Source organism: Aquarana catesbeiana, linkage group LG02 (genome assembly GCF_042186555.1).
Source record: "Aquarana catesbeiana isolate 2022-GZ linkage group LG02, ASM4218655v1, whole genome shotgun sequence".
In the NCBI taxonomy this organism is placed as follows: domain Eukaryota; kingdom Metazoa; phylum Chordata; class Amphibia; order Anura; family Ranidae; genus Aquarana; species Aquarana catesbeiana.
The window spans coordinates 574,255,178-574,279,510 of NC_133325.1; the positions used below are offsets into that span (position 1 = coordinate 574,255,178).

The 24,333-nt window shown below is 41.9% G+C and overlaps 1 protein-coding gene across 3 annotated transcripts in view; it reads left to right on the forward strand.

Annotated features, from left to right (window-relative positions):
• Nucleotides 1-24,333, forward strand: part of DCAF6 (DDB1 and CUL4 associated factor 6) — a 264,140-nt gene that overhangs the window by 32,666 nt on the left and 207,141 nt on the right. For all 3 annotated transcript variants that reach the window (XM_073616111.1, XM_073616112.1, XM_073616113.1), the window contains exons 2-5: nucleotides 11,965-12,094; nucleotides 13,609-13,670; nucleotides 19,960-20,052; nucleotides 22,534-22,719. In XM_073616111.1, the coding sequence (XP_073472212.1) occupies nucleotides 12,004-12,094; nucleotides 13,609-13,670; nucleotides 19,960-20,052; nucleotides 22,534-22,719 (432 nt within the window). In that variant the 5' untranslated portion in view covers nucleotides 11,965-12,003. The remainder of the gene's footprint in view (nucleotides 1-11,964; nucleotides 12,095-13,608; nucleotides 13,671-19,959; nucleotides 20,053-22,533; nucleotides 22,720-24,333) is intronic.

Below are 24,333 nucleotides of genomic sequence, written 5' to 3' on the forward strand. Positions count from 1 at the left end.
GTATCCGTGTGCTCGTACAGGCAAGTAGATACAATCTGACAGAGAGAATGCGCAGTGCACAGCGCAGTGTTAGTTCATTGAAAACTACAAGCTGATAGCCTCAAAGATTGCCAGACCTTGTAGCTTTCCATTCACAGAACATTGTGTATGAGTGACACAGCCGGGCGGGCTGTCAAAGCAGGAGCTGGTCTGTTCGTAACATGTTACACCCTAAATATTGGTGTAACATGTTATGAAAGGTGAACTTCTCCTTTAATTCTGTTATCCAGCACATGCACAAACAAAGGTTAGAATCTGGCTATGTGGAATAATGGTCTATTTTGCCAGCTTGGTGAATGTGATCAGGTTAAAGAAGAGTTATGACTATTTATTTTTTTTTTTTTAACGTTCTGTTCCCCACAGGGCAAAATACATGTATTTACTTTGTCTGATCTTCCTAGGTACTCTGTAACACTATCTTTTGATAGCTGCAGTGTCAGGTCACTGTGTGCCAAGAGGGGGCGCCCCTGTCCAACAGCTTGTCCTTGCAGCTAAAGTTACAGATGGGACAAAGCACTACATCTACCGTATTTATCGGCGTATAACACGCACCCCAAGTTTAGGAGGGAATTTTAAGGGAAAAAAAACTTTTAGGAGGGAAGTTTAAGGAAAAAAAACTTACATTAAAATGCCCATCAATGCAGCGTTATCTGTCCATCTGCAGCCTTTTCAGTGTAGCCTTGCCCCAGTGTCCATTGCAGCATTGTCAGTGCAGCCTTGCCCCAGTGCAGCCTTGCCCCAGTGCAGCCTTGCCCCAGTGCAGCCTTGCCCCAGTGCAGCCTTGCCCCAGTGCAGCCTTGCCAGTGCAGCTTTGCCCCAGTGCAGCCATGTCAGTGCAGCTTTCTGCACACGCTGCCGACATACACAGCCGTGTGTAGATTCAAATATGGCGCCGAGACTGCAGGGATTCGTCGGAGCCGAGATACACATACCCGAGTGTTCTCGGCTTTTTTTGGCGCCTCTCACAGTCACGCCCAGTCCCGCCCCGTCCCGCCCTATGATGGACATTCAGGGGAAAAAAGTGCGTGTTTTATGCCGATAAATATGGTACTTTATCCCATGGGGAACAGAATAATGTAAACAAAAAAAAAAAATATATTTTATTTTTTTCAGACAGGGACTGGCCTTTTATTCTCAAAGGCCCCTTTCACACGAGGGGACCGATTTGGGTCTGCCTGTCAGTTTCCCAGGTGGACTCGATTGGACCCTCCATTGTCCTCTTTGGAGCGGTGAGTGTAAACAGATGCGTGTCTGTTTAAACCCGCCGACATCTGATCCTATCTGCTAAAAACAAATGGATGGGGGTTCTTTTGCATCCGACCACTCATAGAATAGAGCATGCTGTGTCTGTGTCCTCTTTGCATAAGTGGAGCAGACATGGACCACCCGCCTGCTCAGTGGGGATCTGTAGTCAGATTCCCTGCTAAGCAGATGGACTCCTGGTGAGTTCACCCCGTGTGGAAGGGTCCCAAGGTTAATCTTTGTATAGCTTAGACGGGAGAAGCTTTTGGCTAAATTTTAACCGGTTCCCGACCAACCACCGCTTTTATACTGCGGCAGGATGGCTACCCTGGACGAGCCGTCATAGCTGTCTGTCGGCTCTTTAAGACGCTTTAGGAGGCGCGCCCGCAGCGTGTCCCTGGAGCCGATGTGAGTGCCCGGCGGGCGCGATACCAGCCGGGCACTCGCGAACACTCGTAACAGAGCGGGAACCAGGATCTGTGTTTGTGTGTGAACACACAAATTCCAGTTCTGTCAGGAGAAGGGGGTGTGTGTGTGCAAATACACAATTCCCGATTCTGTCAGGGGAGAGGAGACAGTTTGTGTGTTCCTACTAAGTAGGAACATCAATCCGTCTCCTTCCCTAGTCAGTCCCAACCCCCACAGTTAGAACACACCTAGGGAACACAGTTAACCCCTTGATGGCCCCCTAGTGTTAACCCCTTCCCTGCCAGTGACATTTATACAGTAATCGGTGCATTTTTATAACACTGATCGCTGTATAAATGTCGCTGGTCCCAAAAATGTGTCAAAAGTGTCCGATTTGTCCGCCGCAATATGGCATTCCCGATAAAAAAATCGCAGATCGCCGCCATTACTAGTTAAAAAATTAGTAAAACTGACATCTATCCCCTATTTTGTAGACGCTCTAACTTTTGCGCAAACCACTCAATATACGCTTATTGCGATTTTGGTTAAAAAAAAAAAAAAAAAAATGTAGAATACATGTCAGCCTAAACTGAAGAAAAAATGTATTTCGTTTTTAAAAAAAGTTGGGATATTTATTATAGCAAAAAGTAAAAGATAGTGTTTTTTTTTTTTTTAATGTAAATTTTGTTTGGATACAGTGTTGCATGACCGTGCAATTGTCAGTTAAAACGACGCAGTACCGTATAGCAAAAAATGGCCTGTTCATGAAGGGGGTAAATTCTTCCGGGGCTGAAGTAGTTAATGGAGCACATGCAGGTCAAACATTTTAAGGAAGGTTTCTTGTGTACCTGGGCATTTATCCTTATTGAGTTTAATGACTGTGCGTTTCTCCCTAAAGTTGAACTATAGGCAAACTCTTTTTTTCATTTTGGATAGAGTAAGGGAGGGTTCTCAGTTTGAGGAAGGTTTCTTTGCTACTTTGGTGCGATGCAGTGCAATTTTTGAGGCCCATAGATTTGTATAGAAACTTATCAAAAATGCATGTACATACATTTTTTTTTATTTTTAAGCGCTTTTGGTGTGTTTTTTTTTTTTTTTTTTTGCTAAATTATTCTATTCCCTTGCTAAGGTGGTAATAATATTATCGTGTCCACAAAAGCATAGCAGTAAAACTGCATTTAAATCGCACACCCCTTCCTCTGAGAAACATTCACACTGCATGATCGCAGCTGAAATCGCATTTAAAACTGAATGTAACAGTGTGAACCAGGCCTTCGTTATACTTTAAAGCAGTAGTAAACCCAAAATCAAATGTAATATTTTGCAGCTTGCCAAGTATTAGAGGTGGTGGCTGGCCAGTGACACCCCTGCTGTATTAGAGTGTCTCCACTCTGTATGAAAGGGCCCAGGGGCACCTTTTGGACAGCAGAGAAGCATTATCAGTCAGGGGGAGGGTTATGTGTTTAAAAACACCAGAAAGCTGAAGCCAAACTCCAGCTAATACTTTATAAGCAGTTACAGCAACTGTTTTTTTTCCTTTTGGTATAAAGGTTTTAGGTAAGTTAAAGCTGATCATTACAAGCACCCCTGTCAGTAGGGAATGGTTTGTCTCATCATTGTAACTGACTTGCTGGTTGGATCACCAGATGAAAATAGAAAGCCTAAGAAAAAGAAAACTAATGCAGCCATCATATCTAACAATTGGTGTGTGTGTATGTGTATGTGTGTATATATATATATATATATATATATATATATATATATATATATATGTGTGTGTATATGTATGTATGTATATATATATATATATATATATACACATATACATATACTTTTTTTTTTTTTTTTAAATAACAAACATGTTATATTTACCTGTTCAGAAACTGAATTGAACAAAGTGCTCCTCCTCTTTTGGGGGTCTCCAATAGCACCCCTGGCTCCTCCTCTTCACGGCTTGCCACCATAGGAAGCCGCTTGTAGGCTCTGAGGAAGAAGGCATCTCTTTAAAACGCGTCAGCCACCAGTGTCCTCTCTTTCGTCATCTGGAGACTGTTGTAACCAAACTGATTGCCACCATTTTAAGACTTTTATATGCTTGTGAGTAGTTTTTAATCTGTTATTAAATCTATCAAAGGATGCACAAGGCTGATGCACCCTCTTCGTTCCTTTTCTTGACTGCTAGGATACCCCTATCCTGGAGGGCAGCAAGGCCTGAGATATTATCCATCTTGAACTCTAAATCACCTGATCAACACACTTGTGCGCAAGAGCATTTGTTTGCTCCTATAGTGGGACGCCTGTGAGCTCAATTCTGAGATGTGTTGCCTGGGTCAATAGACACAACAGCCCTGCTCAGCCTCGCGCCCCCCCCCCCCCCTCTTCACAGAATTTGACTGACAGCAGCAGGAGAGCCAATGACTGCCACTGCCCCTCAGAAAAGCCAGTAAGACATTCTGGCTTCATCTTTATGCTGTGTGAGGGGCAGGATGGGGACCTAGTGAGGGAAAACTGGGTGTTTGGGGGACAAACCCTGTAAGGAGGGACTGGGGCAGAGGCTGAGCAGGGCTGTTGTGAAGTTTTAAATCGCTGATTACGCACCAGTAAGCTAAATAATTCACATTTAGTAGTGGTTTCAGAACACAAGTGATAAAGGGTTGCTTTAACATTTCCCATCTGCATTGTCTGAATTTCTCTTGAAAAGTGCAGAACAAATGTATATCAATAGCGTACGATGATGTGAACATAGTACCGACCATTTGATCACCATGTCAGCTTTAACACTGTGATCAGGTGGCTTTGTTTGTAAACAGCTGTTACTCATTGTCACAATTGCCCATGTACTTTTTTTTTTTTTTTTTTTCCTTTTGCATAGCAACTTTTTTTTTTTTTTTATCTAGAAGATGGTGCATACTTAAGACTATGAGTTTGATTTACTAAAAGTAAATAGGATGTTAAGTTTGCATGTGAATTTTCTCCAGAGCTTCGTGATTGTGATTCTCTCGTGCTTCCATAGTTGCATAGTTGGTAAAATGTGTGTGTGTGTGTGTGTGTGTGTGTGTGTGTAAAATAATTTCCCATATACCTGTGTATTGTTTTGGCTAAGATGCATGTCCAAGAGTCTTTTAAAATTATCCATACTGTCGGAATCCATGAATCAGACAGAAGTGCAGTTAAAATCACACTTGTTGAATAATAACAGTAAAAGGTAAACGGAGCAACATATTCAAATTATAGCCAGAGTTTGGTAACCAGAAAGGATAGTCAGACAAGCCAGGATGTCTGGGAGCCAGAGATCAGCGTACTTCAGGACAGGCCAGGAAAACGAAGAATCAGCGTAGTGGAACAGCAAGCAGGATCAGGAACCAGAAGGGACGTCAGCCAAGCAAGTTTTCAACAGGTACACAGGAGAGAGTCTCTGGATGTGATGACCAAGGTGAAGGCAAAGAGGAACTGAACTGAACAGCTTAAGTAACCAGTAGGACTGACAAACAGGATACCATTATCAGGTGAGTCACTGTGGAAAAGAGTGGAGCTGGCAATTAACCAACAGCTGAGCGACCCCGCTCTGAGAAGAAAGGGCTGAGCCCAGCCCTGACAGTACCCCCTCCTTAACACCCCCCCTCAGAGGACCACCAGTTTTGAGGGGAAAATGTCTTTGGAAAGCACGGAGGAGGACAGGGGTATGTACGTCCGAGGATGAGACCCAAGAGCATTCCTCCGGACTGTACCCTTTCCAATGCACCAGGTACTGTATGCGCCCACGGAAAACTACGGGAGTCAACAATGGACTGTACTTCATACTCCTCATGGTTCTCAACCTGTACTGGGTGAGGATGTGGCACCGAGGTGGTAAAGCGGTTGCAGACCAAAGGTTTTAATAAGGAGACATAGAATAGATTTGAAATACGCATATTAAAAGGAAGGTCTAAAGTGTAAGCCACTGGGTTAATTCTGTTGAGAATACGGAAAGGCCCAATAAACCGAGGTGCCAACTTCAGTGAGGGAACCACGGAGTCGAAGGTTGCGAGAGGACAGCCAGACAATGTCCCCAACCTGGTAGGAAGTCGCAGGCAGGCGTCTGTGGTTAGCATTGAGTCTGTACCTATTATTGGCATGTCGCAAAGCCTCCTGGACTTGTGCTCAAGTGGAACGAAGACCACGGAGATGCTCCTCTAACGCAGGGATGCTCTGCGGAACAAATGAGTCGGGCAACATGGAAGGTTGGAAACCATAGTTTGCCATAAAACGGGGACAATCAGAAAGCAGAATTCATGGCACTGTTGTGAGCAAACTCCGCCCAAGTTAAGAGGTCTGACCAGTTATGATGGCCAGAAATATAGCAATGTAAAAACTGCTCCAAGGACTGGTTGGCTCAGTCTGCGGCCCCATTAGACTGCAGGTGATACGCAGAGGAGAAAGAAAGCTGAATTCCCAACTGTGCACAAAAGGCTCGCAAGAACCGCGACGCAAACTGACTACCCCTGTCTGAGACTATCACCTTGGGTAGCCCATGTAAGCAAAAGATCTCCTGAGCAAAATGGAAGCTAGTTCCTTAGATGTGGGCAGCTTCTTAAGTGGAATATAATGGGACATCTTCGAGAACCGATCAACCACCATAAGGATAACTGTTGCCCTGAGAGTTGGGTTACTCCACAAGAAAATCCATGGACAGGTGGGTCCAAGGCATCTCTCTATTGGGTATGGGTTGTAGGAGACCCACTGGAAGGCATTGTGGTGTCTTACTCTCAGCGCACGCAAAACAAGCAGCTATGAAGACGGCTACATCCGCACGTAGACTAGGCCATCAGAATTGTTGGGAAATGGACCAAAAGAGTTGATTCTTCCCAAGGTGGCCAGCAGCCTTGGGACAATGGTAAGTCTGAAGCGCGGTAGTACGGAGACTCTCAGGGACAAAGCAGCGGTCACAAGGTTTCCCAGGAGGAGCATGGACCTGAGCGGCAAGAATTTTGTCACCCAAAGGAGAAGTGAGACTGGTGTGAACCGTGGCCAGAATATGATCAGGAGGAATCGCAGGAACCGATTCCATCTTGGAAGTGGAGGAAAATTGTCGCGACAAAGCGCCAGCCCTTACATTCTTAGTACCTGATAAGAGTGAGACTATATAATTGAAACTTGACTAGAAAAGAGCCCATCGCGTCCTTCTGGGAGAGAGGCATTTAGCCTCAGACAAGAATGTGAGATTCTTAAGGTCAGTAAGAATGAGAACCGCCACAGTGGTACCTTCGAGGAGATATCTGATTTCTTCTTTTAAGGGCTAAAATGATCGCTAACAATTCTCTGTCCCCAATCTCGTAATTGCGTTCCGCAGGTGACAATTTCTTGGAAATGTAGCCACAAGGATTCATTGCGCTCTCAGAGGTAGGATGTTGAGACAGGCGCCAACTCCAGTCTCAGAAGCATCAACTTCAAGGATAAAGGGTAACATAGGATCAAGATGTGCCAACACAGAAGCAGAAACAAAGGGAGCCTTGAGGTTCTCAAAGGTCTTAATGGACTCCGGAGACCAACTCTGTGGGTTACTGTCCATTCTGGTCATATCAGTCAGGGGCTTTACCAGTGAAATAAATGCTGAGATTGATATAACTTCTAAACTAAATATTATCCAAAGGTGATTACAGATTCCCTCTATTTATTCCATATGTGTATTAATTTGTCTATTCCTATAGTTAGCTAGTCTATTAAAACTCCTGATAGTTACTGTTGATAGCACAATAATATAAGGTTAGCTTTGAAAACAAACACACTGCTTAATAAAACAACGACTTATTTATTTCCCAAGAAAATAGGAAAACGCTAACATGAAAATACTAAAGAAAGATATTACAAAGCATATAACAAGAAATATCAAATATACTTATCGCAAGGCTGTACTTTTAGATATGGTATCATCAGCTGGGCTCGAGATGGTGAGAGAGAGAGAGAGCCGTGAGGCTCAAAAATGGTAGAGAGAGTGCTCTCTGACTCGTTCAGCCCTTTTTATACTTCAGTCATACACTGTTCAGACCCAACCCCATTGCCGGCCAATCTAGACCTTTGACGAATCAACGTATTTACGGGGCAGTCCTCCTCAATATATTACTGTCCATCCTGCATTGGCCTCTAGGGGCAGCATTGTCCATATATCATGTCTATATGTCTTGGGTCAATCTTCAATGCCTGTTGATCCTTTGATCTCTGTAACCCACCTTCATCAATCATCTTGGCCACCATGGCCCTCTTTGAAGCTCGCTTGCATAGCGTTATCACAACTGACGACCAGGAGCCAAGCTTTTTGTTCAGCTTTGCATAATCTGATATGCTACAAAGCTTTGATGTGCAACTTGTTACATCCCAGACAGCCCTCAAGAATGCGAAGGTCTGGTATAGCCATTGTTCATATTTCAAACACCTCTTGTATCATGAACTAAAACATGTTTCCTTTCAACAACCAGAGACGAGAAGTTACGAATAAACTTTCGATAATAATTGGCAAAGCCAAGAAAACATTGCAGAGGACATATACCCACGGGTCGGGGCCACGGTAGGACTGCTGAAAGTTTCTCTGGGTCCATCGAAAAACCGGCAGTGGAAATGACATAACCCAGGAATTTAACCTGTTCCTGATGGAACTCGCACTTCTCCAATTTTACAGTAGAGATTGTTCTATCCCAGCTTCTGAAGCACACGACAGACATCTGTGGTGGCTTTCTAGGGACTTGGAAAAATTGAGGATATTGTCGAGCTAAACCACCACACAGAGCTGCAACTAATCTCGGAGGATATTGTTAAGTTCCTAGAAAACTGCTGGAGCGTTGCAAAGGCCAAGTGACATTGCGAGGTACTCATAATGGCCTGTTCTGGTATTAAACGCATTTTACGTTTTGGTTTAGCCACCCAAGTTTAGCCTTTGTTCTTCTTCTATATTTATTACCCATTGGCATGCACTCAGTAATACTTTTATTTAAAATATTCCTAAAGCACTCCCACTTGCTCTGTGTTCAATGATTTAAGGATTTGGTCCAACTTAATATCAGCAGCATCGAGCGCAGTTTAGAAAAGTTGGCTCTTTTTTGAAATTTAGTGTTTTTGTACTAGCCTCGCGCTTCCCTTTCCTATAATTGATGCTGAATGTAATAATCCTGTGGTCGCTAGTTCCCAAGTTTTATTGACTAGGCTCCTGGCATTTTGGTACGTGGTTTTGTACTGGTGCATATTTTATCCATGTGATTTCTCGGGCTTTGTTTTTGATTTGGTAATTCATTAACCCCGGGATTAGATGTTATGGATGCATTATCAATAGTGCCTCCACTATCCCCCCTCTGTCTTATCCTCGTTGCCGGCTATCACTTCTGCTGAACCCTTTCCCCCAACATCTAGTTTTAAAAGCCCCATCCAACTTCTTGGCCATCTTTTTTTCCAACAGAGTTGCGCCCTCCCAATTTAGGTGCAGCCCATCTCTACTAAAGAGCCGGTAACTGACTGAAAAAGTCAGCCCAGTTCTCCAGAAACCCAAAATCCTCCTTCCTACACGAGTTCCTCAGCCACTTGTTAAAGTGGAAGTAAACACTCCTTATCATTTTCAGCCAAGGATTAGGAATAGATTCATGAATGTGTCCTACACCTTTTTGTATTCTCTCGCTGCACCTATCCTAGGTAATCCATGAGTTTCAGCCTGGGCACAACCTTCATTCCTTTCAGTGGTGGAAAAACAATGGATTCATCTGCATAGCCACTGGCAATAATCGCGTGAAAAATCCAGCATGCTGGTTGTACAATCAGCCTGCCCATACATGGTTTGAATCTCGGCTGGCCCCTGCTGAACCAGCGGATCGTCAAACAGTCTATGGCTGGCTTAAAGCTGGCCATAGATGGATCGAATCTCAGCTGGTTCAGCATGGACCGGCCGAGATGCAATCTGTCTGTGGGCAGGCTAGTTGTACTGAAGTCCAACTCTCTCACTTCTCCCTCATCCCCAACCTTCACAGGCTGTAGCTTCAGCACTGTAAAGCTTCTGTAAAGCCTTCCTCTCTATCTGAACCAAGACATAAAATAAAAGCTGGAAATGTACATATTTTAAATACAGAAAGTGACATATAGTTTGAGACCAAGAAGAGGGGGAGAGTTGCCAAAAGGAAGTGACTGTTCTGGGCTTCAACAAAATGGTGACCAACACAAGAGAAATGCTGGAGGAAATTTACACACACTCATTTAGCATAATTAATAATGTGGAATGTATGTTCTTCTTTTTTTTAAAGAACATTATTGTGATCAAACTGTTGTGCATAAAGTTTCACTTTAATGCCACAAGACATTTTAGTAAAGTTATGAGTAGTGGTATAGTTGTGCTCTGATTGGCATGGCACATGTCTGTTAAGATGTTTTTGCTACAGGCTTGGTATAATGAGTGGTACTTTGCAGTAGAAGGCATTTCGGCCACCGTGTAATTATTGCTTTTGTTCTGCGGTGCTTGAAAATGTGACCTCTGCCGAGAATGACAGCTCACCAAATAGACTGACCCCACTAACCGTAAGTGGTCAGTATGTGTTTAAGAAGGCTCCTGAAAATGCCGCTCAGCCTGTCACTTCTGTCAGAACCCATTATATGGGATGAAGATGGAATTTGAACTGTACTTAAACTGCATCACCACTCTTCACCAACTTACATCAAGATAAGTATACACAAAGGCCTTGCATCCAAAAGTAAAGGCAAACAAGAAATTGTAGATAACTCCCAACATTATTTTTATAACCGTCATGGTTAAATAAATATATATCATTTTTAAATATATAAAAAATGATTCTCCTTCATCTCGTACTAAAATACACTGAGCCAGCATCTGATGTCTCCTCCTGGTTCTGTATGTTTTAATGTGAGAGAACATTTCTTGCAGAATGCCTGCCCTTCCTCACAGGACCCACTACAATACTCACCTACCAACCTTGATGCATGTGTAGTAGTTCTGATTCTTCACTCTTCGCCATTGAAATAATTTTGGTAAACTTTCCTGTGTGATAAATTACAGATTAGGAAAAAGCTCAATATCCTTAAGTAATGCTTGTAGTTGTTGGCTCATGTGTGGCTAGGATTAAGTTGCCTGCAAACCATTCAAATTGTCTCTGCTTAATCAGGCACTACAGTGTCTTGAAAAAAGTATTCATAATACTTGAAATTTTCCACATTTTGTTATGTTACAACCAAAAACCTAAATGTATTTATTGGGATTTTATGTGATAGACCAACACAAAGTTGGGGGCTAAATACAAATGCACACCACACTTTTGAGATCTTTATTTCTAAAAAAAATTGAAAGCCATTTATCATTTTTTTTCCTTCCACTTCACAATTATGTGCTACTTTGTGTTGGTCTAACTCATAAAATCCCAATAAAATACAATTTCGTTTTTGGTTGTAACACGACAAAATGTGTAAAATTTCAAGCGGTATGAATACTTTTTCAAGGCCATGTAACTCTTGGATTGGTAAATAATCATATGTAGGCACTCTGTTCTGTTAACATGCCAGTTTGAATTTTCTCAACCAATTACTATTGTTCTCCTAAAAGATAATCTGGTACCAAAGGGTGTTTTGGGGTTTAATTGCTCTCTTCCATAGGTGTAAATTGGAATGTTTTGCCAATCCAAGTATGCATGTTAACCGAAAGACAAAAAAATTGGCATCTGGCTATTATTTACATGTCTATCCACAGTTGGATTGTTCTGGGTGGCTTTGTTTAATTGGCTGTGTTGCCTAAGACTGGCCATACATTGTACAATTTTCTTGTACAACTTTCCTTTTAGATTTACCAAAACCATATAATATGAGGTCAAACCTAAAGACTTTCAATTTGTATGCAATCAGGCAGGCCCTTGCACTACATAGTTGAAGGTAAAACTAAAGGAAATTGAATAAGAAAATTGTATAATGTATGGCCAGCTTAAGTGGTAAACTGGGATAGAAACGTGGGAGGAAGATTTAGTATCCATCACATGGTGAGATCCAGAGACGCCAGACTTTGTTTTTTTACAATGGTGAAGTACATGCAGGAAAACTACTTTGTTTACACATTATAGAAATATGAAATGGTATATTTCCCCTATTTTGGTGACGTGTCCATTTTAAAATATTTTCCTGTTAGCTGCTATATGACAAATTTTAAACATTTACACTAGTGCATTTCTGTTTTGACCTTTTTACCTTTTTGATTATAGGGTAGACAAGCAGGGCTCACATCTCTTCCAATATAGTTACAACCGTTTATTTTTGTTTTACTTGTAGTTGAAAGAGCTATCTTAAAGGAGTGACAGCGCTTGGACTATGTCCCATTGCTGTACTAACCTCCTGTGGGATGTACGAAAACGTGCACTTGGATTGGATGAACCCAGCGCTGTCCGTATCAACTATTTGGGTATGTGATGCTAAACAACATTGCTCTGAATTTGTATAAAAAAAAAAACGTAGTGTATTTTTTATACATATTATGTATTTGTTGTTTTTGAAATGTTTAAAAGCATTTTGAAAAATGTTTTATGTTTTTGCTTTTCTAAATTTTTGTTATATTAAATTAGCAAGATCATGATTGGACAGCATTTTTAAATGCATGGTCTGCTCATCTTGGCCAACCTGCAGACTTGCATTGTGAGAAATAATAAAATCTCGGTTCAGCACTATAAAACGGGAAGCAGAGCATGCATATGTAATGAGCAAAACCGTCTGCTTCCATGTAGACTTATAATTAAAAACTACAAGTAGCTGATCCCTTTTACGTTGAAAAATACTAAACATTCTCCCCAACGATTAATTAATATTCCTCAGCTGCACCTCAGTCACATATAATTATTTGCATGCAAAAGTACCTGCTGTGCCGTTTTAAAAAAACACATAGGGTCCATCTTTAAACACCAGCCAATTCTGACATTTTTCACATACATGAAAAAATCTTACATAAGGTGAAAAAACACAAGGGTTTACAACCCCTTTAAAATAGATATCTTGGCACATGTTATAGAAGTACTATTTTACAATTAATTGGGAAACATGTTCATGTTTTTGCAAAATTCATGATTTGAATGAATGTGCACAGGAGTTGGAGACGCATTTCTTTTGTATATGTTGTTTCACTTTTTTATATTTTAACTTTTAGAGGGTGAATAAACAGGTATAGTGCTGCATTACATTAAGCTATTGTAAATGCTAAACACAAATTCAATGAATTTTCCTAATTAGAGCTCTCTGTAATCCACTGCAGCCTGAAATCACGTAGCCCCTGACATTTTTTTTGAATGTGTCTTGTAGCACATTGTTGTGACCCTTCCCTGTTACTGTTTGTTCAATGTACTGTTACCATTGGTGTGTGTGTGTTTGTTTTGTTTTTTTTCTTCTTCTTCAACTTCCCAGGACAGCATAACCTCAGAGTTGCTTTCTAAAGTGGAACTACACTTCATCTGAACACCACAGACCAATAATGCTGTTCAATTTATATTTAATATTCAAAGCAAACTCACTCATCCATCCAAATCCATTTTGAGTAAGAGCAAATGATCATGTAGCACGCTAGGCACATTTAGCACTTGAGCGTTTATTCATTTCCGTGACCAGAATAAATTATTATTCCGACCAATGGAATTAATGGATACCCAAATGCTTGATGCGCCTAAATGTGTTTGCAAAAGTCCAGTGTGCAAGAGACCTTATGATCATGATGGCACTTGTTATATGTTGTTTCTTGTCGGTTTGCATGAACGTGTGTCTATGGTTTTTTTTTTTTTCTTATATTAGTAAAATAGTGTTTAATTAAAAATGAACTATAAAGTAAATTAAATATTGATTGGGATTTGTAGCCTTTCACTTCAACAAGCCGGTTAATAAAAGTTCCATTGGTTATTTTTTTTCCCTTCAGCTTTGTTTTTCCATTTCCAACAGGACGAAGAGAATTCGTTCAAAAACTTAAATTGGAAAGCACTCTAAATATACATCATGGTTGTGTAAGTAAATCGCGGAACCGCAAACATACTGCTCTGGTATTTTGTTTAGGCTATTTAGATTAAACTATGTCGAAAAACAGTAAATGGAAAGTTATCTTGAAACACATGGTTCATTTAATTTCAGAAGTATATGGAAGTCTCAGTTTGAAGAGTGCAGGGGTGGCACCAAGAGGTACCTCCGCATGTTTTTTGATAGCAGCTCAAGTACCTCAAGGCTCCCAGAACCTTGGGTATTTTTGCTATAAAAATGTCTCCTGCATGGAAAAATCAAGCTCCAAATTGCCACCTTCTGAACTTTTACTTTTTGTTTAGTCTTGTGTAGTTGGAAGGCCCAACAGTATAGTGTGAAGTGAGGCAGGTGAGAGCTTGACTTTGTATGCGGAATTTGAGATGTACTTGCGTGCAGGGCCAAAACCTGGGGGGGTGCAGCAAAGCATCTGCCCCAGGCGCCGCTTTGGGAGGGGTGCCGTGGCTCCTTCCTCCTTCTCCTTCCTCCGTGCCATCCAAGATCTCCGCAATCCTCTCAGGGAAGCCGCTGCAAGCTCCTATATTGGATGAAAGTCATCATGTCCCGCTCCATGCTGAGTGGACCCTGACCAGCACCTGTGTCATCTCTCCAGGCTGATTGCCTGTGTAACAGAGCCGAGGAAGCTTCCTCTAGGCTCCTCCTCGTCTCTACCCGGTCTCGCAACAAACCAGGAGGAGGATTCTGACAGGACAGGAATAACATCTCCTGCCTGCATCGAGCTGCGCTGTATCTGAGGTCTGTGTTGAGAGAGGACACTTGAGGGGGAATTAAACAAAAATTGTGGTGGATTTGTGCAGGTGGGGGGGGGGGGGGGTGTTATGGCAGGGGAATAGGATTTACACTGGATTGTGAGAAAAGGGATTTGGGGGTGGGAGAGCATTGTACTGAACTCTGCATGCGGCGCGCCCCTGAACCCTGCATGCAGCAAACCCCTGAACCCTGCACTCTGTAAAGGGGGGCTCCTGACAGAGAGGGAGCCATCTGGGACTGGGGATAAGAGGGGCCCAGACTGTAACAAGTGGGTGATGGAGGGGCACACAGGGCGGTGCAGGAGGAGGAGCCCAGCTGCAGGGAGTAGGAGGATGAGGAAATCCTCCATGATTGTACAGACCACTGTTCACCCATCCCTGATCACCAGCTGGGCATGGAGTAGATGAGGGGTTCGGGGGTCTATCCTGTCCATCCTGCCCAGTGATTGCTAAAAGTGGACTAAAGGGCGAAATGGTGGGTGGCAGGATTTTTTCTACACAGGTGAAAGTGCAATTAGCAAATTCAAAGTAAGAAATAAGTCTTTAAGAAATAAGTCTGCCTTGGGTGAAAGAATGTCTAGCTTCACCACTGCTTAGGTGCCTTGGGTTTTGAGGCTGCCAGAGCAAACAGCTATCTAAGGTAGTTGCAGACACCTGTAGTCTAGTTTGTGGTGAAAAATATTTACTTTAGTTTCTGTATGTAACCTGCAATAATCTACAGTGTGACAGGAGTCACTTTGGGCGGGGGGCTTGTGGAACCCAGCTTACCTTGGAGAGCAGTAGCACTAGAGACTCCTTGTTCGGCTCCCCCCGGCCCCTCCTATGTGTAAGTAACCCTGTGTCTATTAGGGGCACAGGGTGACCGAGAACCCTAGTCTGATCTCCACTAATCAGACTCCCAGTACAGCCACACTGGAATATTGTGTGTGTGTGTGTGTGTGTGTGTGTGTGTGTGTGTATATGTATGTGTGTATATATATATATATATATATATATATATATATAATATATTTTATATTGTCTCATACTGTTGTAGACTCTTTACTAGATCGTTTGAGGTGTGGCTGTATCCCATTGTTCTAGTGTCTGTCTGCCTTGGGAGAAAAGTATTATGGGATGTATATGTGATGTGGATTAGCTGTGAGGAGGGAGGGGGGAATTTCTCCAACAGCTCTCCCTGTTGATAGGACAGCCTGCTGATGAGAATTTTGAATACACCTGTGTGTCTGTTACTGAATGTAGTCTACCCCACCCTGTGTCATTATGCAAAGGGGGGGGGGGGGAGAAATGTCCCCTGAGTGTATATCTATGTATCTTTTGTTCAAATAAACAGTTGATGTTCAGCGGGGAAAATGAGTTCTGCCTAGTTCTTGGTTGCCAGCGGTTGGAATATCTGATACCTCTATTCAGACTGGGAGGAAGCAATATACTAACGGAAGCACTCAAGCGGACTGTGGGAAGTCATTTTGTAACATACAGCAAAGCTGAGTAGGTTTTGACTGCCATATGAATAGTGCATGCCATAGACCAGTGGTTCTCAACTCCTGTCCTCAGGACCCACTAACAGGCCAGATTTTAAGTATTACCTTGGGGAGCTTCAGATTAGAAATACTGCAATCACTGAGCGGCAAATGATATCACCTGTGATGTATTTCAGTTATCTTGCAAACCTTGCCTGTTGGTGGGTCCTGAGGACAGGAGTTGAGAACCACTGCCATAGACCGAGGATGTGAAAATGAATGACTGCTTTCATCAGGGCTTCTCTCCTTTAGAAAAAAAAAAGCTAACAAAAAAAAAATTTAATCAGACCTAAAGTTAACGGTGGCCAATGCACAGACAGCATAGCCAAATGCTGTGCATTAAATGACTAAAGTTGCCTGTGGGACTTTCTACCTATATACACGGGAGATCATTGTCCTAGCTTCAGTGCTATAGCTTCACCAAATATAATCTCTAATAACATTTTGTATCTCTTGGTTCCCTCTAGTCAGTATTTTCCTTATGTTTGCTCTTCTGAAATACAGAAAAGAGAATGTTGTCCAAAACTATGAGTAACGTTAAAAAGATATTTTATCAAACCTTAGCTGTTTTATAATGGGGCATCTGAAGAGCTGCCTTTTTTGATCTATTTAATTTTCTTAAGATCATACTACTGAAGAAAGGACTTTTTTCAGGTTTCCAAAAATTTTAACTGAATTCTGAAGTTGGAAAACAACTACTTGGTTCATCATTTTGAACAAAATACGGTACTTGTGCAGAAAGTGGTAGAAAATACACATCAGAGAGATGCTGGGGATGGTTAGTCTCATCTACTTCCATAAATGGACTGACCTCTGTAAGATGGAAAGAGATTTTGGCTTATGATGGGAAGTACGCCAGCATGGGTACAATGGGTCTGTAGAGGTCCAGGGAGTTGAAAGGGCAGATTGGACTTTGGGGAGGGGGGGCTTGTATTTTAGCATACAATGGTCAACTTTAGTTTAGGCATTGATAAGAGCGTGCTCTTTAAATACCACTTACACCAAAACTGCTGCTTTTAGTTGCAATGCAGTGTTGCTTGTTACTCACTAACATTTGGGACGGAGTCACAGAAAACATATAACTGCAACAATGCATCTGTGTCTTTGACTCTGGTTGTCCCTGTGTAAATTAATAAATTATCCTTAGACGTCGAGCACACAATAACCTGCCTTGATCTACCCAGGCCATACCCTAGTCTGTTTTTACTTTAACCTCATGAATCCTGTGTCTGCTCTGGCAAATTTTTACTTCATCTTGCATTTTTGTGACCTGTTGCTAGAAACACTTATTTTTAATGAAAGCTATATGAAGAATATGTTACAATGTATTACTTAACGGATAATACTGTATTCCACACCCATCAGAAGTCTGAGACTAAGGCCACGGAGTTGACACAGCATCAGCCAGAACTGTACATGTTATAGTGAGATGTTTTGTGTAGATAATTATGTATTGTGTCACAGGATATGCTCATGGTTTGTATGTAATTCTGTTAACTTTCCTATTTTGTAGGCAGAAAATTGCTTACATATTTTCTTCCTTTAAAAAAAAAAAAAAAAAATTAAATAAATTATTCACCATCTTACTTTTTTGAAGATTTTCAAATGTGGAGAGAAGTCAAAAGCGTGTGAGTGTGTCCTTGTGTTTCTTTTGTTAATCCTGTAGCAACCAAAAGCTTTAATGTGAATCGGGCAACAACGACAATGCTATACTATAATGTTTCATGGAACGCTTTGGAGTGGGTTTGAACACGTATGCACTAGGAGAGATCTTGCAGCAATGGAGGTCCAGCTCATAGAAGCATCAATATGGTAACTCTCAAGTTAGAAAAAGTTTTTTTTAGGTGCTGTCTTCCTTATATACTGCTTTAGGTGTCACTGACCTGGGACAAGCACACATCTATATAGTTTTTCTGGGGCACCAGATGGGTACCAGATCAGTGATTTACTCAGTATTTGAGGCAAAAAGAAGAATGCCTGCTCCAGAGAATGCACATTTTACAAACATGTTAACAATAACCGTTATATTTGTTTATTGACAGATTGCCTTAAAATAACTGCCTGATGACCAAACTGATTTAGCAAGTTTCGATAACATACAGTTGTTCTCAAAAGTTTACATACCCTGGCAGAATTTATGATTTCTTGGCCATTTTTCAGAGAATATGAATGATAAAAAAAAAAAAAAAAAACTTTCACTCATGGTTCTTGTTTGGCTGAAGCCATTTATTACTCTCTTTAAATCATAATCACAACAGAAACTACCCAAATGACCCTGATCAAAAGTTTACATACCCCAGTTCTTAATACCGTGTATTGCCCCCTTTAACATCAATGAAAGCTTGAAGTCTTTTGTTGTATTTGTGGATGAGGCTCTTTATCTTCTCAGATGGTAAAGCTGCCCATTCCTCTTGGGAAAAAGCCTCCAGTTCCTGTAAATTCTTGGGCTGTCTTGCATGAACTGCACGTTTTGAGATCTCCCCAGAGTGGCTCAATGATATTGAGGTCAATAGACTGGGATGGCCACTCTAGAACCTTCACTTTATTCTGCTGTAGCCAATAATAGGTCGACTTGGCCTCGTGTTTTGGATCATTGTCATGTTGGAATGCCCAAGTACGTCCCATGCGCAGCTTCCTGGCTAATGAATGCAAATGTTCCTTCAGTATTTTTTTGTAACATACTGCATTCCTCTTCCTATAAATTTTGAACAAATTTTCTGTGCCCTTTTTTTGTAGCTCACGTGTCCCCAAAACATCAGCGCTCCACCTCCATGTTTCACAGTAGGAATGGTGTACCTTTCATCATAGGCCTTGTTAACTCCTCCAAGTGTAGCGTTTATGGTTGTGGCCAAAAAGCTCAATTTTGGTCTCATCACTCCAAATGACTTTGTGCCAGAAGGTTTGAGGCTTGTCTCTGTGCTGTTTGGCATATTGTAAGTGGGATATTTTGTGGCATTTGCGTAGTGGTGGTGTACAGTGGTGTAGTGGGTAGCACTCTCACCTAGCAGCAATAGGGTCGCTGGTTCAAATCCCGACCACGACACTACCTGCCTGGAGTTTGCATGTTCTCCCTGTGCCTGCGTGGGTTTCCTCCGGGTACTCCGATTTCCTCCCACACTCCAAAGACATGCTGGTAGGGTAAAAAGCCCCCTGAGGCGATTCAGTTCGCATAGGTAGCGCTATACAAGTCAGTCATTCATTCAGTAATGGCTTTCTTCTGGCGACTCGACCATGCAGCCCATCTTTCTTCAAGTGCCTCCTTATTGTGCATCTTGAAACAGCCACACCTCGTTTTCAGAGAGTCCTGTATTTCACCTGAAGTTATTTGTGGGTTTTTCTTTGCATCCTGAACAATTTTCCTGGCAGTTGTGGCTGAAATTTTAGTTGGTCTACCTGATCAACAGAACCCCTTATTTTCCACTTCTTGATTTAGAGTTTGGCATTCTCAGTTCCTTGGATATCTTTTTATATCCCTTACTTGTTTTATACAGTTCAATTACCTTTTCCCGCAGATCCTTTTGACAATTCTTTTGCTTTCCCCGTGACTCAGAATCGTCAGTGCAGCACTGGATGAAAATTACAAGCAAACAGATCGCAGGTGAGGATGGTTACCATTCAAACCCCCTTTGTGTCAACTTGTGTGCATGTTATCAGGCCAAAATAACCAGGGTATGTAAACTTTTGATCAGGGTCATTTGGGTAGCTTCTGTTGTCATTATGATTTAAAAAGAGTAAACACAGTTGATTGATAATAAATGGCTTCAGCCAAACACTAACCATGAGTGAAAGAAATGTTTTTGTGTTATCATTCATATTCTCTGAAAAATGGCCAAGAAATCATAAATTCTGCCAGATTATGTAAATTTATGAGCATAAGTGTAAGCAAATGCCTGATGTAATTTTGTTTAAACAAATAAGGATTACTTGGATTTTTAACCTTCCCCTTTTTTTTTTTTTTTGTTTTTTTTTTTGTTTTTTTTTGTTGCTAATAGGTAAATTCAATTTCTTGGAATAGTACAGGGGAATACATACTATCTGGGTCTGATGACACAACTTTGGTCATTTGTAACCCCTACAATAAAAAGGTAAGTGAACCTGTAATGGTTTAGTATTACAGCCAGGGCCGAATTTAGCCTGTCTGATGTGTGAGGGGCAGTAAAAAATGTCAGTGGGGCAGAGGATGCAAGGTCAGTAGGGTAGCTGCAAGACTCATCCACCTTACCAACCGTTCAGTGTCCTCCACCCCTTTCTGCCAATCCCTGCACTGGCTTCCACTCACCCAACGAATACAAGTCAAAATACTAACAATAATTTACAAAGCCATCCACAACTCTGCCCCCAGCTACATCACTAACCTAGTCTCAAAATACCAACCAAACCATTCTCTTCGGTCCTCCCAAGACCTCCTGCTCTCTAGCTCCATTGTCACCTCCTCCCATGCTCACCTCCGGGATTTCTCCAGAGCTTCTCCCATCCTTTGGAACTCCCTACCCCAGTCTGTCCGACTGTCCCCAAATCTATCCATCTTTAGACGATCCCTAAAAACCCTTCTCTTTTAAAGAAGCTTATCTTGCTTCTAACTAATACACTGTTTTACTTTCTGCATCAGCTCTTTCCCCACAGTTATTACCTTTTTGTATCAATTAACCCTTCCTCCTAGATTGTAAGCTCTAACGAGCAGGGTCCTCTGAGTCCTCTTGTACCAAATTGTAATATAACTGTAATGTCTGCCTTAATTTTGTTAAGCGTTGCGCAAACTGTTGGTGCTATATAAATCCTATATAATAATAAATAGTGCACAGGGGTCAGCAGGGCAGAGGATAGGGTCAACAGTTTTTAGGGCAGTGTACAGAGGCCATTAGTTTGTAGGGCAATAAAGGGTGGGTTAGCAAGGCAGAGGACAGGGGCCAGCAGGGCAGTGTACAAGAGTCATTAGAGCAGAGAATAGGGGTCAAAAGGGCAAAGGATGGGAGGTCAGCTGGGGAGTGTACAAAAGTCAGTACGGCAGTGTACAGGGGGTCAGCAGGGCAGAGAACAGGGGTGATCGGGTCAGCAAGGCAGGGTCCAGGGTGTCAGTAGGGTTGTGGACAGGGTCACTGCTGGCAAAACTCTCAGCAGAGCTCCTCCCATCGGCACACTGCGCACAGCCTGGGCACTCAGCAGACCTCCTCTTGCCACACAGCACATAGCTGACATCGGATTCCCTTAAAGACACAGCCCCAATCTGCATAGTGTGTAGCTGGCTACTGCAGCAGCGCTGCCATTCCGATCAGGGAATTTTACGGGTCAGAACTGCAACATGGCTACCAGCTACACACTGTGCAGATCGAGGTTGTGTGTGTGTAATGGAATCTGATGTTGGCTATGTGCTGTGTGGGGAGGAGGAGATCTATTGAGTGCCATGGGTGCCGTGCGAGCAGTGCTGGGACAAGGTCATCTAGCGCCCAGAGCAAAGATGACAAACTATGCCCCCTGATGTGTGAGCATCATGTTTCGTCATGAATCCCTCCTCCTCCTCAAAAAAGCAAAACAAAAAAAATAAAACAGCACTGATCAGTATACTTGCCCCCTAAGCATAAATTCCCTGTGGAAGCAAAATTTCTCCCCAAAAATGTAAAACCTCCCCCTTTTCTCCCAGCACATTCTCCCTCCTAGCACAAATCTCCACTGACACTCACAAATCCTATCCCCCAGCATAAATCCTCACCAAGCTCAAATCTCCTCCCTCCCAGCATAAATCCTCTCCCCCCAAACCCCCTCCTAACACAAATTCCTCAAATCCCTCCTCCTAGCACAGCCCTCTCCAAATTACCTTTCCCAGCACAAATCCTCCTTCCCTACCCGAATACCCCCTCCTAGCACAAATTATAGCCCCCCACCCCCCCATTCCAGATATCCTTCCCAGCAGAAATAGCCCCCCCCACCCCCCTTCCTCCACAAACCTCATCCCAAGCACAAATTTCTACCCTGCCCACTCTCACTGTGTTCCCAGTACAAATACCCTGCATGTAATCCCCACCCTCACAGAAGATGCCAGGGGATTGCTCTTGGAGCAGACTGTAAACACACGGTTTGATTACCTGCCCGGTTTCTCCTCCTAGAACTGCTCATCTCCAGGCAGCAGAAAATGTCAGTAAGGACAGGTATATAAACAGTGTACAGTCCAATCTAGCGATCCAGTGTCATCTGCTGTATGGAGGAACTGCCACTGTTAGGACTTTACTACTCATAGTTCACTTCACCAGGCTGCCTCATATTGTCCTGGCTTTGAGTGTGAGGGTGGGGGAAAGAACCCTGGCTTTTCATTCTTGTCAAAAAAAACCCCAAATTTTCCCACAATAGGTACCAGTCATTCTTTCCCCTTTTTTTTTTTTTTTTCTTTTTTTTTTACCCAGAGGGAAATATTACAAATGGAGCATTGTTGTTTTTTATTAAATTAATCCCGTGAATCTACAATTTCACAGCAATACACTGAGATGATTATATAAGTGAAATATTTCTGCATTGAAACTAGCATTTTGTTTTTGTATATTTTAATTTTCAAGTCTAATTTTCTGAATTTTTAGGTATTGACAAGAATCCGCTCAGGTCACAGAGCCAATATCTTTAGCGCAAAGTTCCTGCCACTTACCAATGACAAGCACATCATTTCATGTTCTGGAGATGGAGTCATTTACTTCACAGACATTGAAAAAGATACAGAGACAAACAGACAGTGCCAATTTACATGCCATTATGGAACAGCATATGAGGTGTGTGTGATGACAGATGGCTGTATATAATTATATTTTCTGTTAAAAACATTACTTTATCCTACTTAATTTCCTATTTATTGTGTATCATGGCTACATACTTGGTGCTTGATTCTATTTCAGGTACTTTGTATACAGTATATTTTAACAGAGTATAGTCTGTTCATCTGCTTAATACTTTGTTTAAACTGATTTGAGAAAGGTGTGGACCCAAAGCAAACTCTAGTTTTGTTGAAGGAAAAAATAATTTTCTTCTAGTTAACTATATACTTTAAGACCACCCTCTTTTACCATGTGAAAGGGTCTTATCAGTCTAGTCAATCAGTACTTTCAAGAATAACCGTAAGGACTGAATTATCCTTTTTTGTTACAGTAACAAGCACGTTACCGCAAAAAAAGGTAACACACATTGCATGCATTGGTGAAGTGCCATTCATGAATGGCACACCAACACAACTTCCCCAACTCTTCTGCACTGTAACTTTCCCTGCAATGCATGTCAACATATGGTGGGGTGTTGTGTTACAAAAAAGGATCTGATTTTGGACACACTGGGGTGCGTTGGCAGCACATACAAAGTAAATGAGCTGCCTTAACTTGTTGAGGACACTGGGAGTGAAAACAGAAAGAAAAAATGGGGTGCCTCTATCTGAGTGTGGAGTATTGGAGGACACTAGGTGTGCTACACATGCCCATAAAAATGTCATCAAAGTACACAGGACATGTGTAGCACATCCATTCCCTCTGCCCCTCTGCCCCCAGTTGCCATGCATCCTTTCCACTTGCTTCAATTTCCAGCTCTTAAAATAAGCTCAAGCTGTTGCTTCTGTTTAAAAAAAAAAAAACAAAATAAAAAAAAGGGTCTGTCTCATTATTAACCTTGTTTAGATGCAAAATACAGATATACATTCAAAAAGGGAAAAATCTCCATGACAAAGCTCCATGAGAGGAGTGAAACGCTTTGTGGGTGTGGCCTGGTTGGAGCCTGGACTAGACTATAGTGCACCTCCTTACAGGGTTTTGCAGAGATGTGTGACTTCCAGGCCTTTTCCCTTTTCCATTTAGATGTCTAGAGCTGGGATGAGCTCTGTCCTTGTCTGCACTCCAATTGGTTACTACATAAGAGGACCCGGTGGAGCCTTGAGCGGCACCTGTAAATTTGGTTTAGGTTACAGAAATACATTAACACTTTTTCATTCATCTGCATATCATAGGGAAGCGCTTTGGCCCTGTTCCCTGTACCGGCATCCCATTGTTGTCTATTGGGACACACTACTGCATGGACACAGCTGCTGTGTTCCAATATGATGTGCGGGTGCAGGTCCCTGAATTCACCCCGTGTAAAAGAAACTTTTTTTTTTTTTTCAAAATGTTTTTTTTTTTTTTCCTTTTCATAGTAAAAAATAAAAAAGCACAGCACTTATTAAATACCACCAAAAGAATGCTAAAAAAAAGTTACAAAAACCATTTTGGGTACAGTGTTTTATAATAGAGTAATTATCAGTCAAACTATCACATTGATGAAAACTAAAAAAAATGCCTGGTAATGGAGTATTACAGGCTGGTACTCAAGTGGCTAAGGATTACATTTTTTTTTTTTCAACCACACAAAAA